Source organism: Galeopterus variegatus, unplaced genomic scaffold (genome assembly GCF_000696425.1).
Source record: "Galeopterus variegatus unplaced genomic scaffold, G_variegatus-3.0.2 Scaffold6406, whole genome shotgun sequence".
NCBI lineage: Eukaryota > Metazoa > Chordata > Mammalia > Dermoptera > Cynocephalidae > Galeopterus > Galeopterus variegatus.
This window is the reverse complement of record NW_007732517.1, coordinates 54,082-75,552: the sequence shown is the minus strand read 5'-3', so window position 1 is coordinate 75,552 and position 21,471 is coordinate 54,082. Positions and strand designations below refer to the sequence as shown.

Genomic DNA, 21,471 nt, shown 5'->3' with positions numbered 1-21,471 from the left:
AAAGGTTTTTAATCCGCTGATGCTTCCATCTTTCTGTTTAGGCCATGTGCCCAGAAACCTAGGGCTGGTCTTTCTGTAATAGTGAAACCCCTGGGCCATTGAAGAGTAACATGGCTCCACTGGACACAAAAGAGGGATGGAATCAATAGGCAGGGGGCCTTTTATAAGCCTTAGAGAAGAAAATGAAATTATTTCATATTTGGATTTTTCAATACTATTGTAATTTTTTTCTTTCTAAACAAGGAAAATAATGTTATAAAAGCATCTTTTTTGTTATTTGTTTGCATCCCTCCCCACACCCTGGTGTTTTAAAATGGGAGGAAAAAAAACTACACCTCTTTTTGTACAAAAACAACGATTAAAAAAAAAAAAAGATGTTGGTCTAGTCATTTGTGTGAAAGAAGTGGGGTAGAGATGCTGGAATGGAGGAAGAGACAACTGAGACCAATTTTCATCCTTTTACTGAGGAAGAAAAAAATATTTAATATTTTTGTTGTATAAGGAATAGTGCTAAGGCAGGTACTTAATACTCCTGACCTCAGCGCCACACGCTCCTGTTTTATAAAGCTATAGGACAGAGCAGAGTTGGAATTGGAAAGAAAGGTAGGGTAGAAGATAACAGATAAATTGGAAGGAAGCAGCGGGATGCAGAAAGAACGACAACAGCCACAAGTGTGCCCGTCAAACACTTTTAGTCCCTGCAGCAAGTCAGAAAGATGCCGACCAAGTCTCTACAGTGGCTGGTGACCCTGCCATGTGTGCAGGAGAAAATATTCAATACTAAGTAAGTGACAACAAAGAAAACTCTGAGCCACAGCTACAGTGGGACAATTCAGAGGGAAGAGGGAGAGTATCAGATTTTGCTAAAACCCTATCTCTCCCATTGGGAAGGCAAATCTACATCCCACCCATTTCATTGCCTTACCATACTATGTATTCCCCCTCTTGGAGAACTGAGACCCTGGCTAGATGGTCCACTCCAGGATAAGGCTGAGCAGTCCTAGTTCTCTAGACTGCCACTTTTATAAAGATTGTATTAGGGTAGGTGGAAATGGTGAGAATTGTAAAGACTTAAAAAAATAAAGTAGAACCCAGAGAAAATGTCAAAGCTGCCACCATGTAGCACCAGCAACCAATTCTTGCACTTGTCTTCCCTGTCTCAGTAATTCCCCCTACAGACAGTTACGTAATTGGAACAGCTCTTCCCTGCAGTCTCTGCTGGTACCAGGGTATAACCTGGGCAGTGGGGAGTGTCTGCCTTAGGCTGGTTTGTGCAAGAGGGCCACCTTAGGTCTCCTTGAGGACATTTATCTTGGCGCAGATCTTGAGGGCAGGGCCCAACTTGATATTCATGGCACTCATAAGATGTTCTTCCTTAAGTAATAAAAGGGCCTGTCCATCAATCTCCTGGGAGCGGAACTCCTCTGCAATCTCTTGGCAGCCTAAAAAGAAATGGTGAGAACATGTATGAAAAACTGCATGAAAGCACCAGAAGATAGGAGGGGGAAACTAAAGATGAAGAAACTGAGGCCTAGCGATGGTTAATCCCAGAGTTCTGAGATGACATGCTTTGAAAGCAAAATGAAATTAGAGCAACTGGCTATTTTAAAAAAAGGAGCCAAGATCAAGAAAGGAGTAAGTTTTTTCAACTACAGTAACAACTTCATTCAAATAACTTGGGGGGCAGGGGGATACAGCAAAAACAATACCTGTTTTCTTTTACACTGGCAAAAAGATCAATGTTAAGAGCCTTTATGACATTTTGTTAAGGGCTCAGAATTCAGACAAGTAGGAAGGATAGGGTGATTTTCTTCTCTGGAGTCAAGAAAAGTCCTGCCTTGATGGGAGCAGAGCAACAATAGTGCCTTAGTTTCCAATTCCCTTCTCACTGAAAAGTCTTATCCATGGGGTGACACAGTCAATCATGCATAAAAAATAAATTTTATCCAAAAAGTACTGGTGAGAAATACAGCTGAATCAGATATGGAAATCAAACATTGCAAAACTGCTGACAAGGTAGAAGAAGACGATGTCAACCCAGAAGTTAGGAAATCAGGCTGTAGGCAAGCAACTTAAGTATCAATAGCAGGACCTCTATACTACCATACTCAAGCCCCTACTGCTTAAAAGTTAATTATTTTCCCTTTTACAAAGGCCCACATGGGATAACCCAGGGAAATGCAGACCTGAGTTCTGCTGGAGAGGCCCTCAGTACCTTGGAGAGAAGCAATAAACTCATACACCTCCTCTACACTCCAGCGGCTAGGATTACTGGACAGGAACACAGGGTTGATGCCATGTAATTCTGGTGTAGATGGAACTGTATTGGGGTTCCCCAGGTCACGTTCTCCATGCCCAGCTCTTACTGATAAAGGCCCAGGAGATGTTGGGGAGAGTGCTTCATCATAACTGGAATTATCTGAACCCCGGCTAGAGTCCTCTTGACCCTACAGAGAAAACAGCAAAACAGGTCAAGAACAACAGTGTCAAGAGTTCCCCTCTCCCCTCCCCGACCACCCTAGGCATGATCTCACCACATGTGAAATAATCTGCATTTCATTTGCAAGTGCCTGAAGTCTAATATCGGGTACCTCTCAAGCATAAACTGCGACACCTTGATTCTCGCTTTGTACTAACAATTGGCCTAGATTTTCTCTACTCAAGTACAGTGCAAGGATTGATGGACACATGAACCAGTACTCAGGTGAGACAAAGGAGGTCAGGTTCTCTTGGAATCAATGTGAAAGCAGAGTTCTGGTCGCACACCCTTTTACCTGGGCAAAGGAACTGCCCTGTAGAGGAAGAAAAAGGACCATTTTAAAGGCAGCCAACTCTACAACAAAAGCTCACCCGGTGGCGCTTGCCCTGGATCTTGGCACGAGCAATATCAGAGGAGCTGCGACGGGGCCCACGCCTGCGAACTCGAGCATAGTTGGCCTCTTGAAACTCTTTAATTTTTTTCCTCTTCAGCCGGAACTGGTGGCTACAGCTCACATTGTACCTACAGGACAGAAAATACACAGGACCTGAAAGGTACTATAGACCTCCTTGCTATGCTGCCCTAAATGTGATTTGGTATGTTAAGAGCTGATTTGGGGAAGAGAATGAAAGCAAAGAGGGAGACATAAAATAACAGCTGTGAGATGATCCTGGAGAAGGAGTGTAACAGACGGAGAAACCAGTGCTGAGGGACGAGGAGGCAGGTGCCCACACTACCTCTTAGCACAAGTCATGGAGCAGAACCTCTTAGAGCCACGAAACTGCTCTGCGGGGGCGTACTTCCCACAGTACTCGCACTTCAGGAGATTTGCCTTCTTATCCAACTCTGAAAAACAAGGCATTGCAGAGAGCCACCATGGGTTTCTGTCACCCCTAAAGCCATCATTAGGCCCGGAACCGAATTCTAATTATTCTCAGGGTTTGCCCACAAAGATTTACATAATCTGAGAATCCCTAAAACACAAAGTTCAAAATCTAAATCCACAAAGACTTGTCCCTCCAGAACATGATGAAGTCTTAAAGTCTTCCTAACCTTAAACCAGACTATTTCCAGTTTAGATGTCTTACTAATTTTATCCTAATTCAGACTCTCAGATTTCAGATATGATTCCATTTCTGAATAGGAAAGAGGAACTAATTACTAATGCTTAGAAATATACAAGATTCCTCTCCCACAAAGATTTTCAAAAGCACGAGGGAAAATGTAAATAAGAGCCCCTAATATAGATCATAAAATCTAGAATAAGGAGAACTGAAAATTAAGAATATAAATGTCTTATTTTATATCTTTTGAATAATTTTTTTATATCTTTTAAGAATAATTCAACAGGTTATTTTAGCTTGATAAAATTCCCCTAATCCTATAACTCCTGATTCTACATACTCTGATATATAATATGGTTTCTGTGGGTAGATGGACTTCATATAATTCCTACTTTAAATAAATAGGTAATTGCTATTTTACAGAGTCCTCAAATATATCTCCAGCAGCCTCCTCCCCCCGGAAGGACCTCTAAATAAATACTCACCAGCAGATGGGCTGTCCCCTCCCAAAGGGCCACCTGACTGATTCTCATTCAGCACTGTTGGGAGGCCAGTCTGTAGTGGCTTCTCAGACTCCTTCAGCAACTGAGAACAACCCACCTGTCCCAGAAAAAGTTTAGTGAATTTAGCCTCTCTTTTGCTTTCCCAACATTTCCCACCATGATGTCTTTGCCTAGATCTCTAAGTTAATGGCCAAGTCCACTTCAGAGAGAATCACTTTCAATATGGCAATTGAGAGTCTCTAACTGGCTTTTTTCAGATAAACCACTGGAGAACAGGTTCCTGCCCTGGCTCCTGAGTTTGTACTTTTCCTTCCTAAGCTTTAGGGAATGCATGAGGAGTCAAGACACCTGAGTTCTAGTCCTGATTTTGCAGCTGATGGTACCTAGGAAAGTCCCTTCACTTCTAAACAACATAGTTAACCAAAGTGGACATTTTAGCTTTAAAGGTTACTTTCTTCTTTTTTGTCTCCTCTTCCCAACATTTTCATTTTCTGGTCCACACACTTTCCTTTTCTCTTCGTTCCCTTTTTTACAACTAAATAAACAGGACAACTGAACCATTCTCTAATAATTAGTTCTGTGTCTTTTGTTTTTAGTGGGGTTTGAAAAGACAACCATCAGACCAAGTCCCCACTTGAAAGTCCCACCTTAGGGCTCTGCCCTTACCGGAAAAGGTTCTGCTCCTTCCTGGATAACAAAGCCTTCAATGATGTGGGTGAGAATCTGGGGCTTCACAATGGCTTGTGGGGGTTTCGAATCACCCATTTGTCTGGACACCATGGCTAACGTAGGAGGTGGTGCTGATGGGGCAGGGGTCAAGGCTACTACTTCACTGCTTGGGGTATTAGCATTCACACTGACCACTGGTTCAGCTTTCTCTGGAAAACAAACACAGATTAAGGAAGAGATACGATGACATAATTGATCCATCTATCAGCTTAGCCAGCCTGATCTTCCACAATACATGTTCACCCTTGATCATTCACGCTGGATTCCGTTTTTGAGTCTACTCATTTGTCCAAGTTCAGGCCCATTTTCGACTGAACCAGATTTATCTTTTAGCTCACTCAGAGCTTTCCTCTATTCTCTGTGTACTCCAACAGCATTTTCGAAGCCAGTTACTCACCTCCAAGACTGCTCTTCTCCTCCATGACCTTTGGGCTCTCTGCTACTGGAGAGGCCTTGGCAGGAAGCATTGACCCCAATGTGGAGACATCGTCTCTCTCCTCCTCAGACTCAGCCTTGCGTTTGACAGCCACTGTCTGGGGTTTACCCTACATAGTGAAGAACGGGAAAGAAACCAAGGTTTAGGAGTCAAGGATAAAGAACCACAATTACTCCCCCATACTCAGAGCAAATTTTCTTAGTTCCAAATTCCCCAATTTGTATACTTCCCACATTAAAATTCCTGGTTATTCCCAAGAAGTATAATTTTGATAACAGGACAACAGAAAATGCATCATTTAGTCCTTACTTAAACCTTAAAACCCTGTATTTGTTACGGACCAAACAAGAACTATTGTTTTTCCAAAGACTGATTTGGTTAAGGCTATCTTGATCTAACTCAGTACATATCCAAAAATCCAGAATAATTTCAATAACAAATTTAGGAGTATGAGTTCAGATATTACATACATTAATGTCTCTCTTATAAAAAAGCAGCAGATAAATATCAGTATTACCCTTCTGAACTCTTTATTCCCTTATTAAATTAAGCTTTATTTCTTCTCAACCCCAGGTCCACTCTCATGGGTGATAGTGGCTTAAAAACCATCAGATCTCACTCACCGGCAGGTGCACAGACTGCATGTAGAAGGCAGCAGGGACCTGGGCTACAACAGGTGAGGAGGTGGTAGCCCCACCCTTGACCACATGTGCTGTCCCCTGCACAGGAGCAAGGGTCATCCCAGGGGCCAGTGTAGGAGGGCACTCCTGTAGTGCACCAGGAGCCTGGGATGAAGGTGGTGAGGAGGCCAAATGGGTCTGACCAGGCTGCACTGTACCTGGCATCCCCCGGGAAGTAGGTACAGCAGCTGCCAGCTGTGCCAACCCCAAAGCCTGTGCCTGGGCTGTACCTGGCTGGCGGGTGCCCACAACTTGCACAGGGATATGGGGTGGTGGTTGCTGGGTAGCAGACATCTTAGCAGCCCCTAACTGAGGAGGCTTGATAGGCGTTACAGGTGGTTTGGATTGGATGGGGATGGGTGGCTTGGGGGTTGGGTCAGGTGGAAGGGACAGGGGTGAAGACTGAAGCATGGGTTGAACAACCAGGGTTTGGGCTTGCTGCTGGGACTGGGAAGGTGGGACCTGCTGAGTAGGTGGGACCTGTGGTGGCTGAGGGGCAGTGAGGGTTGTGGCTTGCTGCTGCTGTTGCTGCTGCTGCTGCTGCTGCTGCTGCTGCTGCTGGGCCAGCTGGAGGTGTGTGGCTGTGTGAAGCAGCTGGGACTGACGGTGCTGGAACTGTTGCTGGTGGTGGATGGCGATCTGCTGCTGGATCACCACCTGCTTCTGCTGGAGATGGATCTGCTGCTGTTGCTGAATCAGTGAATGGGGCTGGATCTGTGTGTAGGTGGCTACAGAACAAGCCCAGAATGGAACAAAGAGAAAAAAAAGCGGAAAATAATAATCATTCTAAATTAAAAGTCAAATAATCTTTCCAAGGTGTTCCTAGTACTGGAATCATACAATGAATGGAAACCTAGCCTTATGGAACTTGGACATCACCTCATACAGACCGTTTCCAGAGTCAGACATTACTACCTCTAATCTTAAAGATTTCAAAGAACGAACTCCCTTGCTTAATCACTGAACAATCCTCAGTGATTTCTTTATTTTCTTTGCTATACTTAAGTATCATATCCTTTTACTCTGTACTCAGCAAAGGAGAATGTTTGACCCCTCCTCCATATAAGACTGAGTTTTTCAAAGGCTGATTTCATGTTTTATTCATTTTCACATCCCTAGAACCCAGCCCAGTGCCTGACACATGAGAAGCACATAATATTCACTGAGAGAATAAATACCCAGAGTTAAAGATACCAACATTTTCCATCATCAGTTTAGGTCACCCTCTAAGAAGTCTTCAGAGCCTGCAGCTATGCGCTCTGACTGTGCTCCATTTCCTCCACTGTAAACTGGGGTTGACAATCTCCATCCCTCCATATTTTACTAGATTGTCCAGAGAACACACAAAGTATGCAGTATGAGAGCACTTTGGAAACAGAAGTGCTACAGTATGTAAATATCAAGGACTGACAATACAGTGATAATTAACTCTTACTATTTTGTGAGTAAATTATCCAAATACTGTATATCAATGACTGGTGGGTGCTAGAAACAAAGGTAAAAATCAACATTACCAAGTAAAGTACACACAGCTAACTATATCTGACCCACAGTCTGAAAGCAAGTATAAGCTATTTTAAGGTTATTATGATTTATTCTTTTTTATTCTCATCACTGATACAGATAATCACAGATTGGCTATATTAACCATGGCTCTATTTGCTAGTCTTAAGTGCTCTAAGGCATTTATACTGTATGTGCTCTCCACTGGACCAACTAACCACATTAAACACAGAGTGACGAAAGAGTTCATCCCTTATACTAAATCCTAAGTTACACAAGAACAGCGAATCTGCTTTTCAAAAATGTACCCCCAGCACCTCCTAGGATACGGGAGGCAATTCAGTAAGAACTGGGTGAACGGATGGATAGGGAGAGTAAACTCAAGAACTCATGGCCTCAGAAAGTAGACAAAGCAACTTGTAAGCTGACTACCACCTGGTGGAAACAGACACGATCTGTATCTGTTACCTGTCCTCCTGTCCCTGAACTAATGTAGTATGTCCAAGGCTGATGTGATTCTTTCCTTCTACTACTCCAGGGCCAAGAGAAGCAGAAAGAAAAGTACTCTAAAGATTTCAAACAAGTTCTGAGACAATAATGACGACTTACCTGAGCTAATAAGTGTCTGACTGGGGGCGGGTGTAGCTGTCCGTGTCAAGTTCATGCCCACATTCTGCTGTCCACTCCCATCTGCTTCTGCCTTTTTGGCTGCTGCACTTTCTGCCTCTGTCTGGCTGCCCTGGCTCACAGTCACTGTCTGGGCTGTAGGCAAGGGCTGCACCACACCTGTGCCCTTTCTGGGACAGCTCCCACCACCCATTCCTGAGGAAGGCAATTGACCCAAACCTCCGGGTGCCTGGCCACCTCCACCTGGACCCATGGACCCAGGGATGCTATTCCCACTACCTCCACCAGCTTGACTAAGGTTGAGGGACTGGCCTGAGGCCCCAGAGGAAGCCTGTGCCATAGCTAGGGCCTGGCTAGAGGCCTGGGAGAGGCTAGAGACAGGGGAGGCTCCAGGAGGAATAGCCTTCTGAGTGGAGCCTTGCATTTGGGGTCCTTGGGCTGGGGCCTGTTGGTTCCTCATTGCCAAGTTCTGCACCTGAAAGATACAAAAAAATAGATTAAGAAAAGGAGGACAGAAGCCATTAAAGTGAGATTTCTGTAACTGATTCAAAAGCAACAAAGGTATTCAGTGTCAGAGTCCACAGCCCACCTCACCTTGTACCACCTTTATGACAATATACAGGCACACCTAGTTTTACCATGCTTTGCTTTACTACACTTTCCAGATATTGTGTTTTTTTTTACAAATTGAAGGTTTTTGGCAACCCTGTGTCAACCAAGTCTATCGGTGCCATTTTCCCAACAGCATGTGCTCACTTTGTGTCTCTGTGTCACATTTTGGTAATTCTCACAATATTTCAAACTTTTTCATTATTATGTCTGTTATAGTGACCTGTGATCAGTGATACTTGATGTTACTGTTGTAACTGTTTTGAGGTGCCATAAAACCATGCCCATATAAGATGGCAAACTTAAATGTGTGTGTTCTGACTGCTCCACTGACTGGCCATTTCCCATCTTTCTTCTTCTCGGGCCTCCCTATCTCCTGAGACACAACAGTATTGAAATTAGGCCAATAATAATGGCCTCCAAGTGTGCAAGTGAAAGGAAGAGTCACACGTCTCTCTCTTTAAATCAAAAGCTAGAAATGGAAGGCATGTCAAATGCTAAGATAGGCTGAAAACTCGGCCTCTTGCACCAGTCAGCCAAGTTGTAAATGCAAAGGAAAAGTTCCTGAAGAAAATTAAAAGTGCCACTCCAGTGAGCACACAAATGGTAAGAAAGTGAAACCACCTTATTGCTGAGATGGAGAAAGTCTTAGTGGTCTAGATAGAAGATCAAGCCAGCTACAACATTCACTTAAGCCAAAGCCTAATTCAGAGCAAGGCCCTATCTTCAATTCTACAAAGGCTGAGAGAGGTGAGGAAGCTGCAGAAGAAAAGATTGAAGCTGGCAGAGGTTAGCTAATGAGGCTTAAGGAAAAAGCTGTCTCCATAACATACAAGTGCCAGGTGAAGCAGCAGGTGCTGATGTAGAAGTTGCAGCAAGTTATCCGGAAGGTGTAGCTAAGATCCCTGATGCAGGTAGCAACACAATGTTTTCAATGCAGACAATACAGACTTATATTGGGAGAAAATGCCATCTAGGACTTTCAGAGCTAGTGAGAAGTCAATGCCTGGCTTCAAAGCTTCCAAGGACAGGCTGACTCTCAGCATAGTTAGGGGCTAACGCAGCTGGTGACTTTAAGTTAAAGACAATGCTCATTTACTGTCCTGAAAATCCAAGGGCCCTTAAGAATGATGCTAAATCTACTCTGCCTATGCTCTATAAATGGAACAGCAAAGCCTAGATGACAGCACATCAGTTTACAGCATGGTTTACTGAATATTTTATGAATATTTTAAGCCCACCGTTGAGACCTACTGGTTGGAAAAAAAAGATTCTTTTCAAAATATTACTGCTCCTTGACAATGCACCTGTTCACCCAAGAGCTCTGATAGAGATGTACAAGGAGGTTAGTGTTGTTTTCATGCCTGCTAATACAACATCCATTCTGTAGCCCACAGATCAAGGAGTAATCTCGATTTTCAAGTCCTATTATATATGAAATACATTTCATAAGGCTATAGCTGCCATAGACAGTGATTCCTCTGACAGATATGGGCAAAGTAAACTGAAAACCTTCTGGAAAAGTATTCACCATTCTAGATGCTATTAAGAACATTCAAGATTCAAGGCAGAAAGTCAAAATATCAACATTAACAGGAATTTGGAAAAAGTTGATTCCAACCCTCAAGGATGACTTTGAGGGGTGCTAGACTTCAGTGGAGAAAGTAACTACAGATGGGGTAGAAAAAGCAAGAGAACTGCAATTAGAAGTGGAGCCTGAGGATGTGACTGAACTGCAACAATCTCATGAGAAAACTTTAAAAGATGAGGAGCTGCTTCTTACAGACGAGCAAAGAAAGCAGTGGTTTCCTTTTTTTTTTTTGGTGGCTGGCAGGAAAGTGGTTTCTTAAATGGAACCTATTCCATCTACAGAAGAGAAGATGAATAAACTATAGTATATGCATACAATTATACAAAAATTAAAATTAATAAACTACCATGACTGCAACAAAATAAACAGATCTTGAAAATATGCTATTAAGCAAGCATTCTCAAAAAGATTACATACCAGCACAAGCACCTGATAAATATAAATATAAATAAGATATATATATGGTGTCTGGGATTTACTTCCAAATAATCCACAGGCAGAAGAAAGGGCCTGAATAGACTGGCTATGTGTTGATAATTATCGAAGCCAGATGGCTGTATATAGGGATTCACATTCTTTCTCTGTTTTCTTATGTGTTTGAAATTTTCCATAATAAAAAGTACTTTTTAGAAATACACATAGATGCAAAAAAAAAAAAAAAAAATTACACACACACACACACGCATACACATAGGTGCAATAAAGCTATGTGAAAAGGGAGCCAACAGAAGGATGAACCCAGAAATCAGAATGAACACAACCATGGGTGGGGCACACAGTCGACAAAACTGGGGATGGCTTATTACATTATTAAATATCACTGAATAAATAAATAAAAGTGGGCCATAAATGGACCAGCGATGAGAGTGTCATGAGCCAAGGATTATGATTTATCAAATTCCATGTACCACAGGTACAATTAAAAATAAAATTACCAAGGTCAAGAGTTTGGATCCCTATACTGGCCAGCGCCAAAAAAAAAAAAAATAACAAAAATAAAATTATTAACAACATATATTTCCTTATTTAAAAAAAATTATCCTGATTGTAAGGTGAAAGAGGATTATAAGTAGATGAGACTGAATTCAATAAGACCATTTAGAAAACTAGCACAGTAATCCAGAAGAAAATGATCAGAACCTGAATTCAGGCAGCAGCATTAAAGAGGGGACAGCTTTTGAGAGATATTTACAAGAATCATCAGGACAGGGTGCTGGGGCACATATTATCTGGCAATTATACCAGATATTAGTTTTTCTAATCAGTTTCCTTTCCATAATGGCTATTTCAAACTTTCCTACTCTCCTATAACTCAGAACCACCTTCTCTTTCTCCTCTCTTCACCTCTGCAGAGAAAATAAAAACCATTATACGAGCATTACGTAGTCGGTTCTACCACCTACCTGCGATCTACTACTTCCCTTTCCCCTTTTCTCCTTTCTACCCTTCTACTTGTCAAATGGCAATCCTTCTCTGTGCTCTGGATCCTGCCTCCTCCTATCTTCTCAAGAAGCTCCTAATATTCACTGTTTCCTGTCTCTTCAGCTTCTCCTACTCTATCGGCTCCCTCCCATCACCATGTCTGAACCACAAATTTCCCTCCCCCAGCTTTGCCCTCCTTTTCTGTCACAACTAACTTTTAACAATTGTTCATTCACTGTATTCATTCCCACTATCCATTCATTCCTCAAACTCATACTACTTTGGATTCAAGCCACCCCCCCAACTGAAACAGCTTTCCCTCCACATAAATCCATCCTTCTTTCCCTCTACTACATCTGCAAGAGATGAGCACACACACACACACACACACACACATACACACACCTTGTAACATTCTGTTCCCTTGTCTTCATATCCAGGTTTTCCTATCTCTGTGTCATTCTCTCCCACTCCCTGTTGTGAGCCCATCACCTTCTAGCCAACCTTGAACTGCTTTTCTGAGGACTCATTCTAACCCTCAGGATTCCATATTAAACATTCTTTCCTTCAATTCATAGCATCTCCTTAAGCAATTCTAAACATTCCCTTGACTGCAATTATCACCTATATGCCTGCTACTCTCAAATGTTTATCTCCAACCCAGACCTTTCCTCTAAGCTCAAAAACTACATATATAGACCTTCTATCTCAATATCTCCTCGTGGATGGTTCACAAATATTTCTAAGTCTGCATGTCCAACTGAACTTCACTCTAAATCCACTTCTCCAATGTTCTTCATTGCACTGCTATGTCAGATCTCATATCTGACATGTCCCTCAATTCCCCATCCACTGAATCAGTTCACCTTCTTCCACGGTTCTTCTAAGTCATTCTCAAATCTACGCACTTCTGTCCATCTCCACTGTTATCCACCTAATCCAAACACCATCCTTCCCCTACACTGCTATAACACTATTATTCTCCCTATATTCACTCAGGCCAATTCCATTTAGTCTCCATAGAGGAGTCAACATGGTCTTTAAAAAAAAACTCCAAACACCATCCTTCCCCTACACTGCTATAACACTATTATTCTCCCTATATTCACTCAGGTCAATTCCATTTAGTCTCCATAGAGGAGTCAACATGGTCTTTAAAAAAAAAACCCTCAAATCTCTCCATGTCACTTCCATGTTTAAAATCCTTCTATATCTTCCTACTGCCCTTTGCATAAAGCCCAAAATCCTAAACACAGCCCCCAAGGCCCTACAAGATAAGCTTCCTCCAACCTGTCTAGCCCCCTTTGCCAAACTCCAGGAATACAAGCCTTTTTCTAATCCCTGAAACAAATCGAGTTTCTTCCCACCTCAGAGCCTTTGGACATAATGTTCTCCTGCCTTCAACACTCTCCTTCCACATCCTTATCTGGCTAACTTCTACAGGCCCCTACCTAAGTGTCACCTCCTTGACTTCTGTCCCCCATCCCTAGGCTAAATTAGTTTCCTTTCTATATTCTCAGAGTATCCTGTACCTTCTAATGAAGCAATTATTATACCATTCAGGTGACTATTTGCTTAACATCTGGTTCTTCAATGGTCCATGATCTCCATAAATGTATGATCATTTGATCACTGGGCATCCAAGGTTAAGGGATGTCTGATACATTAATAATAACAGTTAACACTCTTAAACACTCACTATGCCCAGGCACTGTTCAAGCAGTTACACATATCAACTCATTTAGTCCTCACAACACACCCTGAGGTAGGTGTATTATAATACCTATCTTATAGATGAAAAAACTACAGCAGAAAGATGTTAGGTCATTTGCCCAAGGTCACACAGTAAGTAGTTAAGCTGGAATCTGACCCAAACATCAGATGCACATTTTTAACCGCTACCCTCTGTCCCTCCATATATTGACACTCAAATATCTGGTGAATGAATGGATGGAAGCAGGACCAACCTCATCCTTGACCTCCACTGCTATTACCATAGTCTTAAAAAAGGGAAAATAAAAGATAGCCCAAAAGTTATCTTATAACTAGATGACCCAAAGAGTCTCTTAGTAGATTCCCTAACTTCTCTTCTCCAGGCACATGTTCTGAGACAATTCTTTCTAAAGTACTTCCCTTATTCTGTTAAACTGCTGTGCAGTAGCCAGCAATAGTTCCTGCTAGCTATGAAGTTAACTACAACTTCCTTCACTTGGCTTCTAGGCTCCACCATCGAGCCTGTTGGCTCTTCTTCATTCACCCCTTCATCCCCAACCCCGCCAACCACACACATTTATACACATGTACTATGCCCTGACACTTGCTGTTCTCTCTCGTTTTCTTCTCACTCCAAGTCGAATCCTACCCGTCCTTCACGACTCCGTTCAAGTATTACACAAACCCGCTGCAAAATGATGCAGCCAACTCTTCTCTAAACAAGTGTCACTCAAAGTTAGTACCATTTAGTGTAGCACTTTTGTTCTCTAAGCTTTTTGAAGACCACTCACATTTCTTTTTAATTTTCCAAAATTTCTAGTTCATATCTGAGCACACCAATAGAAAGAGCTTGGGCTGGCCAGATAGCTCGGTTGGTTAGAGCATGAAGCTGTAACACCAAGGTCAAAGATTTGGATCTCTATATCAGCCAGCCACCAAAAAAAAAGAGTTGAATATTTACTTTCTAATTGATAAATTAGAAGGATGAGATAATTAATATAAGATCCTAGTTTGTATCCCATCCATAAGAAGCTAAAAATTCAGGCTCAAAAATATATCTTGGGAATAAGTCATGGGAAGTTATGGTGAGAAAGACCTTTACTGGGAAAAACAGTGAACCAGAATAGGAGACTAAAAGTTGAAAACTACAGTAACTCATGAGGATTCCTCCAGAAACTCAGCAGGTCTGCTTCACATCTAGCAGTAGCACATCTAACAGCAGAATTCCTTCGATCACTCCTTATCTTCAAAAGACAATACTATGACAGAGAATTAAGACTCCCTGAATAAAACTAAGCCACAGAAGACTAAAAGGACGATCAGGAAATTTACCCCGTATTGAGAAAAAAAGACTTCCCAGATCCTCAGGGCTATTTTCAAGCAAAACTACTTCCCTTTCTAACTCAAATAAACTCAAAAGTTGTAATGGATTCAAATTCTTAGTGATTAAGGGAAGGAAAAACAAAATACACAAAAAATAAGAATTCTAAAAAATGGTAAAGGGACAGAAGGGTCGGCCCTGGTCCATGGTCATTCCTTCATCCTCCCAGTGCCCATCCACAGGTAAAGTGGTCACCACTGACCTGATCTGTATCTGCATGAACTCCAGGGGACGGAGCAGATGGTACCTCCTGCTGCACTGCAGCCACCGCCCCGTTAGGCATCAGAATGAGTTGGGAGGCGAGAGGCACATTCCGGCCCAGGGTCCGGTTTACCTGCAACAGGTTTCCCAGCTGTGGCTGGCAAGGAGAGGAGAAAGAGGAAGAGCAAGAAGACAAGAGGAAAAGAAGAGACAGAAGAAATGGAAGGGAAGGACCACAAGACAAAATAAACAGAAGATATTTAACAGCTAAGCCCTGCCCCTTTCCACACCAACCCAGGAGCCTCTTATTCTCCATATGCAATGGATCATCCAGAAGAAAACCTAGAAGGCGTAGACAACTACAGATTGATAACAAATAGTCAAACATCAAAGAACTTGAGATGAGAACTTTAGAACAAGTATCTATATACAGTAAGTAGACAGGCTGAGAGATGACACTTAGAATTGGTGTGCTTGAGCAATAGGTTTAAAGGTCAGACTGTATGCAACACTATTTTGGCCAAATGTTAAGGCCAACATCTTCTAGCTTAAAATCTCAATGTAACCTGCAGGCTACCTGTGAACACTAAGCATTACTTCTAGGGTGAGGCATGGGAAGTAGATAAGTTTCTCTCAAAATATCAGGGCAACCATGGTTAAATAAAATAGCTTCCACTCACGACTTTCCCAGGGACAGAACAATTATGCCCATGGGACAACGATGACTATGTGTGTGGCTTACCCGTAGATACATCTGGGCCTGAGACTGGTTGAGAGGTGGAGAGGTGGTGTTGCCCAGTAGCACAGATTGCGTCAAGGTGGTAGCACTGGGAGAGCTCACACTCTGGGATCGGCTGATGAGCTGGGCAGCCGACGTGGTGGCCAGATTGATCTGTGTGATAGGAAAGGAACCAGGACTAAGGATTTGGAAGAGGTAAAAGGAAATGTACATGACTGACAAATTTAGAGTGACACAGTCCAGAACAGAATATCTCACTTTCATGGAGTCAGGGGGAAATATATAACTTCCTACCCAAAACTGTCATCCTGGCTACTTTGGGGTATTACCAATGGGGGGGAGGGAACAGGCCCTAATCACTGGCATTAACAGTTGAGAAGGCAAAAGAATGAAATGGAACAGATTTTACTTCTCATTGAAGGGTCCAGAAATTAGTCTTTCCTTTGTTATCTCCTCTTCTTCTCAAGGATTTCTTCCTTATTTCTTAGACCCTCACTAAAGACTCCTATGTTGGTTACTTTCCCTTTTACTACCATTCTCTTCATAAGAACAGAAATATCCACTGATGGTTCAGTGAGCACTCTCAGATCAGCTGCACAAAGTAGATTAACCCAGAGACAAAGACCCAGGGGTCTCCGTGAGAGAGGCAATACTCACTGAGGCCTGGGTGGTGGTAGTCTGCTGCTGTGTAGTGCTGGTGTTTGGGGAGCTGGCCTGCCGACTGGCAGCAATTGTGGCCTATTAAAAGGTGAATGGAAACAAGAAACAGCAGAGACAATGACGGAAAAGACTCTCCATATTCCAGTAATAAACCACAGGCACAAAACATATAAAGATTTCAGGTACGAACACAGATATTCTGCTCTAAATGAGGAAAAGTATATTCGCTATGCTAATAAACCTCCCATTACCACATATGTTAATCCAATAACCCTCCTGGAGCAGACAGGCAACTATCCTCCTGCTCGTACTTTCTTTTACATGGAAGAAGCATCTTTGGTCAGGGCACATCATAATCCACTGGTAAGTCTAGTCCAGAGCTATCCAATACAGATATAATGTGAGCCACACATACAATTTTCTAGTATGCACATTAAGGAAAACTAAAAAGAAACAGAAGTTAGCCTTAATAATTTATTTAACTCAAAATATCTAAGATATTATTGTTTCAACATGTAATTAATATAAAAAAAATTACCAAGACATTTTACATCCTTTTTTTCACATGATGTCTTCAAACTCTAAAAATTTGGACTAGCCACAGTTCAAGCACTAAGTAGCTACCTGTGGCTAGAGGCTACCACGCTGGACAGCACAGGTCTAGAACACAGACATTCTACCTCTAAAAGGTGATTCTCCCACAGTTCTTATTGCAACCCCTACAGGAGAACAGGAAGCAGAGGAGACTCTGTCCCCAGCCTGGCTTAGTGCAGAATGCAATATGCCCCAAAAGTGTCCCCTACCCACCTGTAGTGCCTGTCCCCTCCCTCTCGGGCCAGCTGGCTGCTGACCTCTCACCTGCTGGACGGCAGCCAGGCTATGCAGCTGGGCATTACTGAGCTGCTGCTGGAGCATGAACTGGTGGAAATACTGAGCTGCATTGGGCTGCCGCTGCAGTGCCTGCAGAGCCTGGGAGAAGAAAGAGAGGACAAAACATTTAGAATGCACCACTCCTAACTCCTATTCTATATGAATCACTGTAATCTGGTGAAAGGGAGCCATGGGAAGGAGAGAAAGCAAGGGAGATGGAAGACTGGGCTAAATCATCAACATCTAACTTGTCCATTTTCATCTTAGAACCACTAAGTCTATATAGTCTTCTAAATACTGGAGAAGCAATTAACTCTTTGGTCTTCTATCACATATAAAGAAAAGTAAAGCAGTGTAGTTCACATGAACTCTATTTCCCAAAGTGGGACCTGAAAATACATGATAATGCAAGGACTAGACAGGATGAAAATAAATGGGATATTGATTAGATGTTGTAAAGAAAAGAAGAAAATGAAAGACTATATTTCAGGTATATAGTAAAGGCAATAGAGCCCTAAGGGGAAATTTTTTTAAAAAAAGAGTAGTGACTTCTGAAAGATTCTACTGCGTAAAATTTTCAACTAATTGGCATTTTTTAATATTTACAGTATAATACTAACGGATATTTATAAAATTATACTGGTAGTTCAGTTTTAGTGTTAACTGGATTTTACTGTATTCTTATTCTTTAGTAATTAGAACTGGTCTTAGGCACAGTTATTCTAGTAGTCAAAATATTTTGTTAAGTAAAAGGCCTCATTCCCTCACAGAATTTTAAAAACATGGAATTTGCTATTCGTCTAAAGATAAATCTCTGAAGAGGTCCATTACTTCCATTACTCAAGATGATTTACAAGACAAGCCAAAGATTCAAAACCAACAATCTATCGAGAAATGGTTAGTTAGAATCTAACACTGCTATTAAAAAGTCCTTAGTTGAAAGACTGAATTTCATTCTCTGCTTGCCCAAACCTTTGTAAACTCCTAAGATTCTCAGAGCTGGACGGGACCTCAGTTATCACCTAATCCAACTCTCCCCAATTTGCTGCAAAGGAACTGAGGACAATTACCTCCCAGTATCTTTACCTACTACAAGCCTGTACTCACAGATCACAGCCCCTCAGAGGTGAGCCTCACCTGCACTGCTTGTCGTTCATACAGTGACATTTGAGCTATCTGGGGCCGAGAGCTGCCCCCTGAGCTGGAACTCCCATTGGTGGAATTGGAGTTCTGCTCGCTCTCAGTCTCCATGATAGTGGTCCAGGGTACCCAAGGCTGGTGCTCTGACTCAAGACCTAGATGGAAGCAGTAAAGGATTAAAATTTATACTTTGATCCCAAACTGTTAACTTCATTGTTATTTTCTAAGACCACAATAAGTCTATAAATTATCTAAGAATCTTCCTCTTCTTCCATAAACCATGATTTTTCTCTGACCTTAGAAGTCCCAAATCTGCAATACATGCTTACAACCATATCTTCCCCACACCACCCCCTTTTGAAGCTAAGCAGTGTCTCAAAAGAAACAGCCTTTTCATATTCCCTCATGACTGTCATTAAATAAAATGTAAGACAGTATCTTACAATAAATAGTAAGGCCACTTTACAGTCCCATGGTACTTTTTAACAGTTTAAAACCTTCCCATTTAAAATCTGCTGTTACCTTACTTTTATCTCCATCTGCATCATTATCATCTCAACAATGGTCACCATGCACTGAGAAGCTACTAGTTGCCTCCTCTCACTGGGCTAGGCACTTCACCTGTATTCTCTCTCACAGTGCTATAAGGTAAATATTATTATCCCCATTTTACAATTGTGGAAATAAGGTTTTCTGAGGTTAGAGAAGTAGCCCTAATGAGTATCAAATCTTTATACTAACACGTTTCTTCAAACTAAAAAATCTGTGATTAAGGCAGTGTTATTCAGTATGAGTACTCATTACCTGCATTTTATGTTAAATGGGTCATAGAAGGTCATTAAACCAGGAAGCAGAACAGCTAGCCTACAGCCCATACAGCCCAAATGGCTGAGTGGTTCCAGCTCAGGCTACTAATAACAAACAACACCTGAGGCATGTCACTTTCTATCCTAATACCTCAGTTTCCCCATTTGCAAAGAAGGCTTCAAACTGAACGTAATATTATCATTTTAACAAACGATTCTCAGGTATGAAACATAACAATAAAAATCTCCAAGAAAAAAAGATTCAACTTTTTGGTCTACTAACGTGTCAGAATTTACCCTCTGGGGACCACACTAAAATCTGCAAAAAGACACATATGAAAACTTTGCTAAGAACCAAGCAAAGAGACAGAGGAGAGTCAAGAAGAAATATTCCTCTAAAACAACACTGACAATAAAGTCTTTTTGCTCATTCTTATTTTCTTTTCTCTTTTGTTAAACCTACATACTATATTCTCTATGTTTGAGGCAATGGGCCACTAGAAATATCAGGTCACCAAAGCACTCCTTGGTTTAGGAATGTAAACACTGAACTAGAATTCTGTTAAGGGCTGTCGACAGTTTTATTAGGGTGAATGGATTTACCTTAGGAATTGCACCCAAAACAAACAAGCAAGCAAAGTAAGTAAAATCAAACTCTTTGGTCTTGGCCATAAAGTGGAGGAGGTTTCTTATTCTATTCCCAGCATCATCTGATCACATCATTATCCCCCAAGAACTCTAACCATCTCTTCGGTTTCATTCACGAATAGCAAATGTCACTGCAAACATGGATATAACCCAAAAAGTACATAGGAGAAATCATATCAGCTTCAACCTAGTCTACCTTCTCCCCAGTCTTTTGCCAAAATATCAAAGCACTAAACAAATACAGACCCATGAATCCTCATTATCAGCATGTGAAGAAAAAAAGTGGGTAAGGATTAGAGGCAGCACGCATAGTTGCATAAATTACTGGACTTAAGTTCACTGGACTCAGAGACATGAGATCTCTTTACTAGCTATGAAGGAATAGTAATTCATACATTCATACATGAAAATGCTCATAAACTGTATGACCTCTCATCTACCCAAAAATGTTAGTCTTATCAATATTTTTTTCAGACTGCGAAACAGAGATAGAGATAGAGACCAAACTTAAAGTCTTTCAATAAAATCACAGGCTATTATCATAAAAACCAGGATTCCTGGATCCCAGGTACATAAACCTATTCATTTGCGATCGATGATGTGACTGCAAGATTAAATAAAGAAAATGAAGACAAACAGTTTGGGAGGAACAATAAATTGAAATTTTTGGAATTAAACTGAAAGAGAAAGAGAAACTGATCCATAGAGGTCCTCCGGAGTAGCTAAGCCATGGCCATCCTGAACGGTAGCACCTGGGTGTGCATGGGTTGGACTGGGGAGGTGCACAGGCGAACGCAAGGGAGCTGGAAAAGGACGTCGATGTGGACCTGGTACTGGGCCTACTGGATCAAGAGTTGGAGGAAGTCAATATCCCTGCAGAAGACTGTGTCTGGTAGAAAGGATGGGGCATGGAGGAGGGGGCGGGAGAGGGGGGTGTTCCAGGGAAGACTGTGCCAAAGAAATGGAAGGAATCTGGAGAACAGGGGTAGCAGGCGCCCAGGGGTCCTTGTTCTACATGCAGTCCTGAAGAAAACGGTGCTACCAAGAGAAATGAAATACACCGGGGGACGGGGACAGATAGAGCGGTGCGCCGGGAGCAAAGTGACCCAGGTGAGCAGGGAAATGTGCACAGTGACGGCAGGGAGACAGCAGAAGTCACGGAACTGGAGGCTAGGGAAGCCAGCGGACCGTGAAGAGCGGGGACGTAACTGGACAGCATGCTCGGATGGGAGGACCGAAGCCGGAGAAGCCAAAACGAGTGAGAAAGGGGCAGTCAGAAGCGACCAGGGTGACGGGCAGACGGCACCGGGCACAGCGCGACGAGCAGCAGGAAGCCTCGGACGGGCAGAGCCGCAGGACCGCAGAGCGAAGCGCTAGGGGCAGGCAGGGAAGCCGCCGGGGGAGGTACCTGGGGCGTCACACAGGCGGAGGCGGCTGCAGAAACATCCCCACGCAGCCAAGCCCCCCGAGGTGCCGCCCTCCCGGCCCGCGGCCGCCCGGTTACCTTCGCGCGCGGCTCTGCACCCGCGTCCTCCCGGGGGGCGTCCGCCTCATGTGCCGGGGTCCCCGCTCGCCGGGCTGGGCGGGGGGTCGCTCGGCCTCCGCGGCGGGCTCCCCTCGCCTCCTCCCCTTCCTGGAGGGGCGGGGGCGCCGAGGGCGGGGTGGGAGGC

At 42.7% G+C, this 21,471-nt stretch overlaps 1 protein-coding gene across 6 annotated transcripts; it reads right to left on the bottom strand.

Moving 5' to 3' along the window:
• Window positions 1-448: 448 nt before the first annotated feature.
• PHC1 (polyhomeotic homolog 1 (Drosophila)) lies at window positions 449-21,412 on the bottom strand. 6 transcript variants are annotated; one of them, XM_008590856.1, is made up of 15 exons: window positions 21,306-21,392; window positions 18,345-18,502; window positions 17,145-17,306; window positions 16,335-16,415; window positions 15,681-15,830; window positions 14,940-15,095; window positions 8,004-8,496; window positions 5,835-6,619; window positions 5,173-5,320; window positions 4,713-4,924; window positions 4,029-4,143; window positions 3,217-3,325; window positions 2,851-3,001; window positions 2,216-2,447; window positions 449-1,442 (listed from the first exon to the last, which is right to left on the bottom strand). In XM_008590856.1, exons 2-15 carry the CDS (start codon window positions 18,456-18,458, stop codon window positions 1,288-1,290), a joined length of 3,063 nt encoding a protein of 1,020 aa, XP_008589078.1. In that variant the 5' UTR covers window positions 18,459-18,502; window positions 21,306-21,392; the 3' UTR covers window positions 449-1,287. The 6 variants fall into 6 exon arrangements, with proteins under 6 accessions (XP_008589078.1, XP_008589077.1, XP_008589076.1 ...); XM_008590855.1 differs by lacking the exon at window positions 21,306-21,392 and adding an exon at window positions 20,990-21,259 and having other exon boundaries at window positions 17,196-17,306; XM_008590854.1 differs by lacking the exon at window positions 21,306-21,392 and adding an exon at window positions 20,048-20,684.
• Between the last annotated feature and the right edge of the window lie 59 nt (window positions 21,413-21,471).

Coding starts and splice junctions, on each gene's coding strand:
- PHC1 (XM_008590854.1), bottom strand. Junction 17,307..18,344: donor ATGAACGACAAGCAGTGCAG/GTGAGGCTCACC, acceptor TTCTTCTCCCAG/GCTCTGCAGGCACTGCAGCG. Junction 16,416..17,144: donor GGAGGGGACAGGCACTACAG/GTGGGTAGGGGA, acceptor ACCTTTTAATAG/GCCACAATTGCTGCCAGTCG.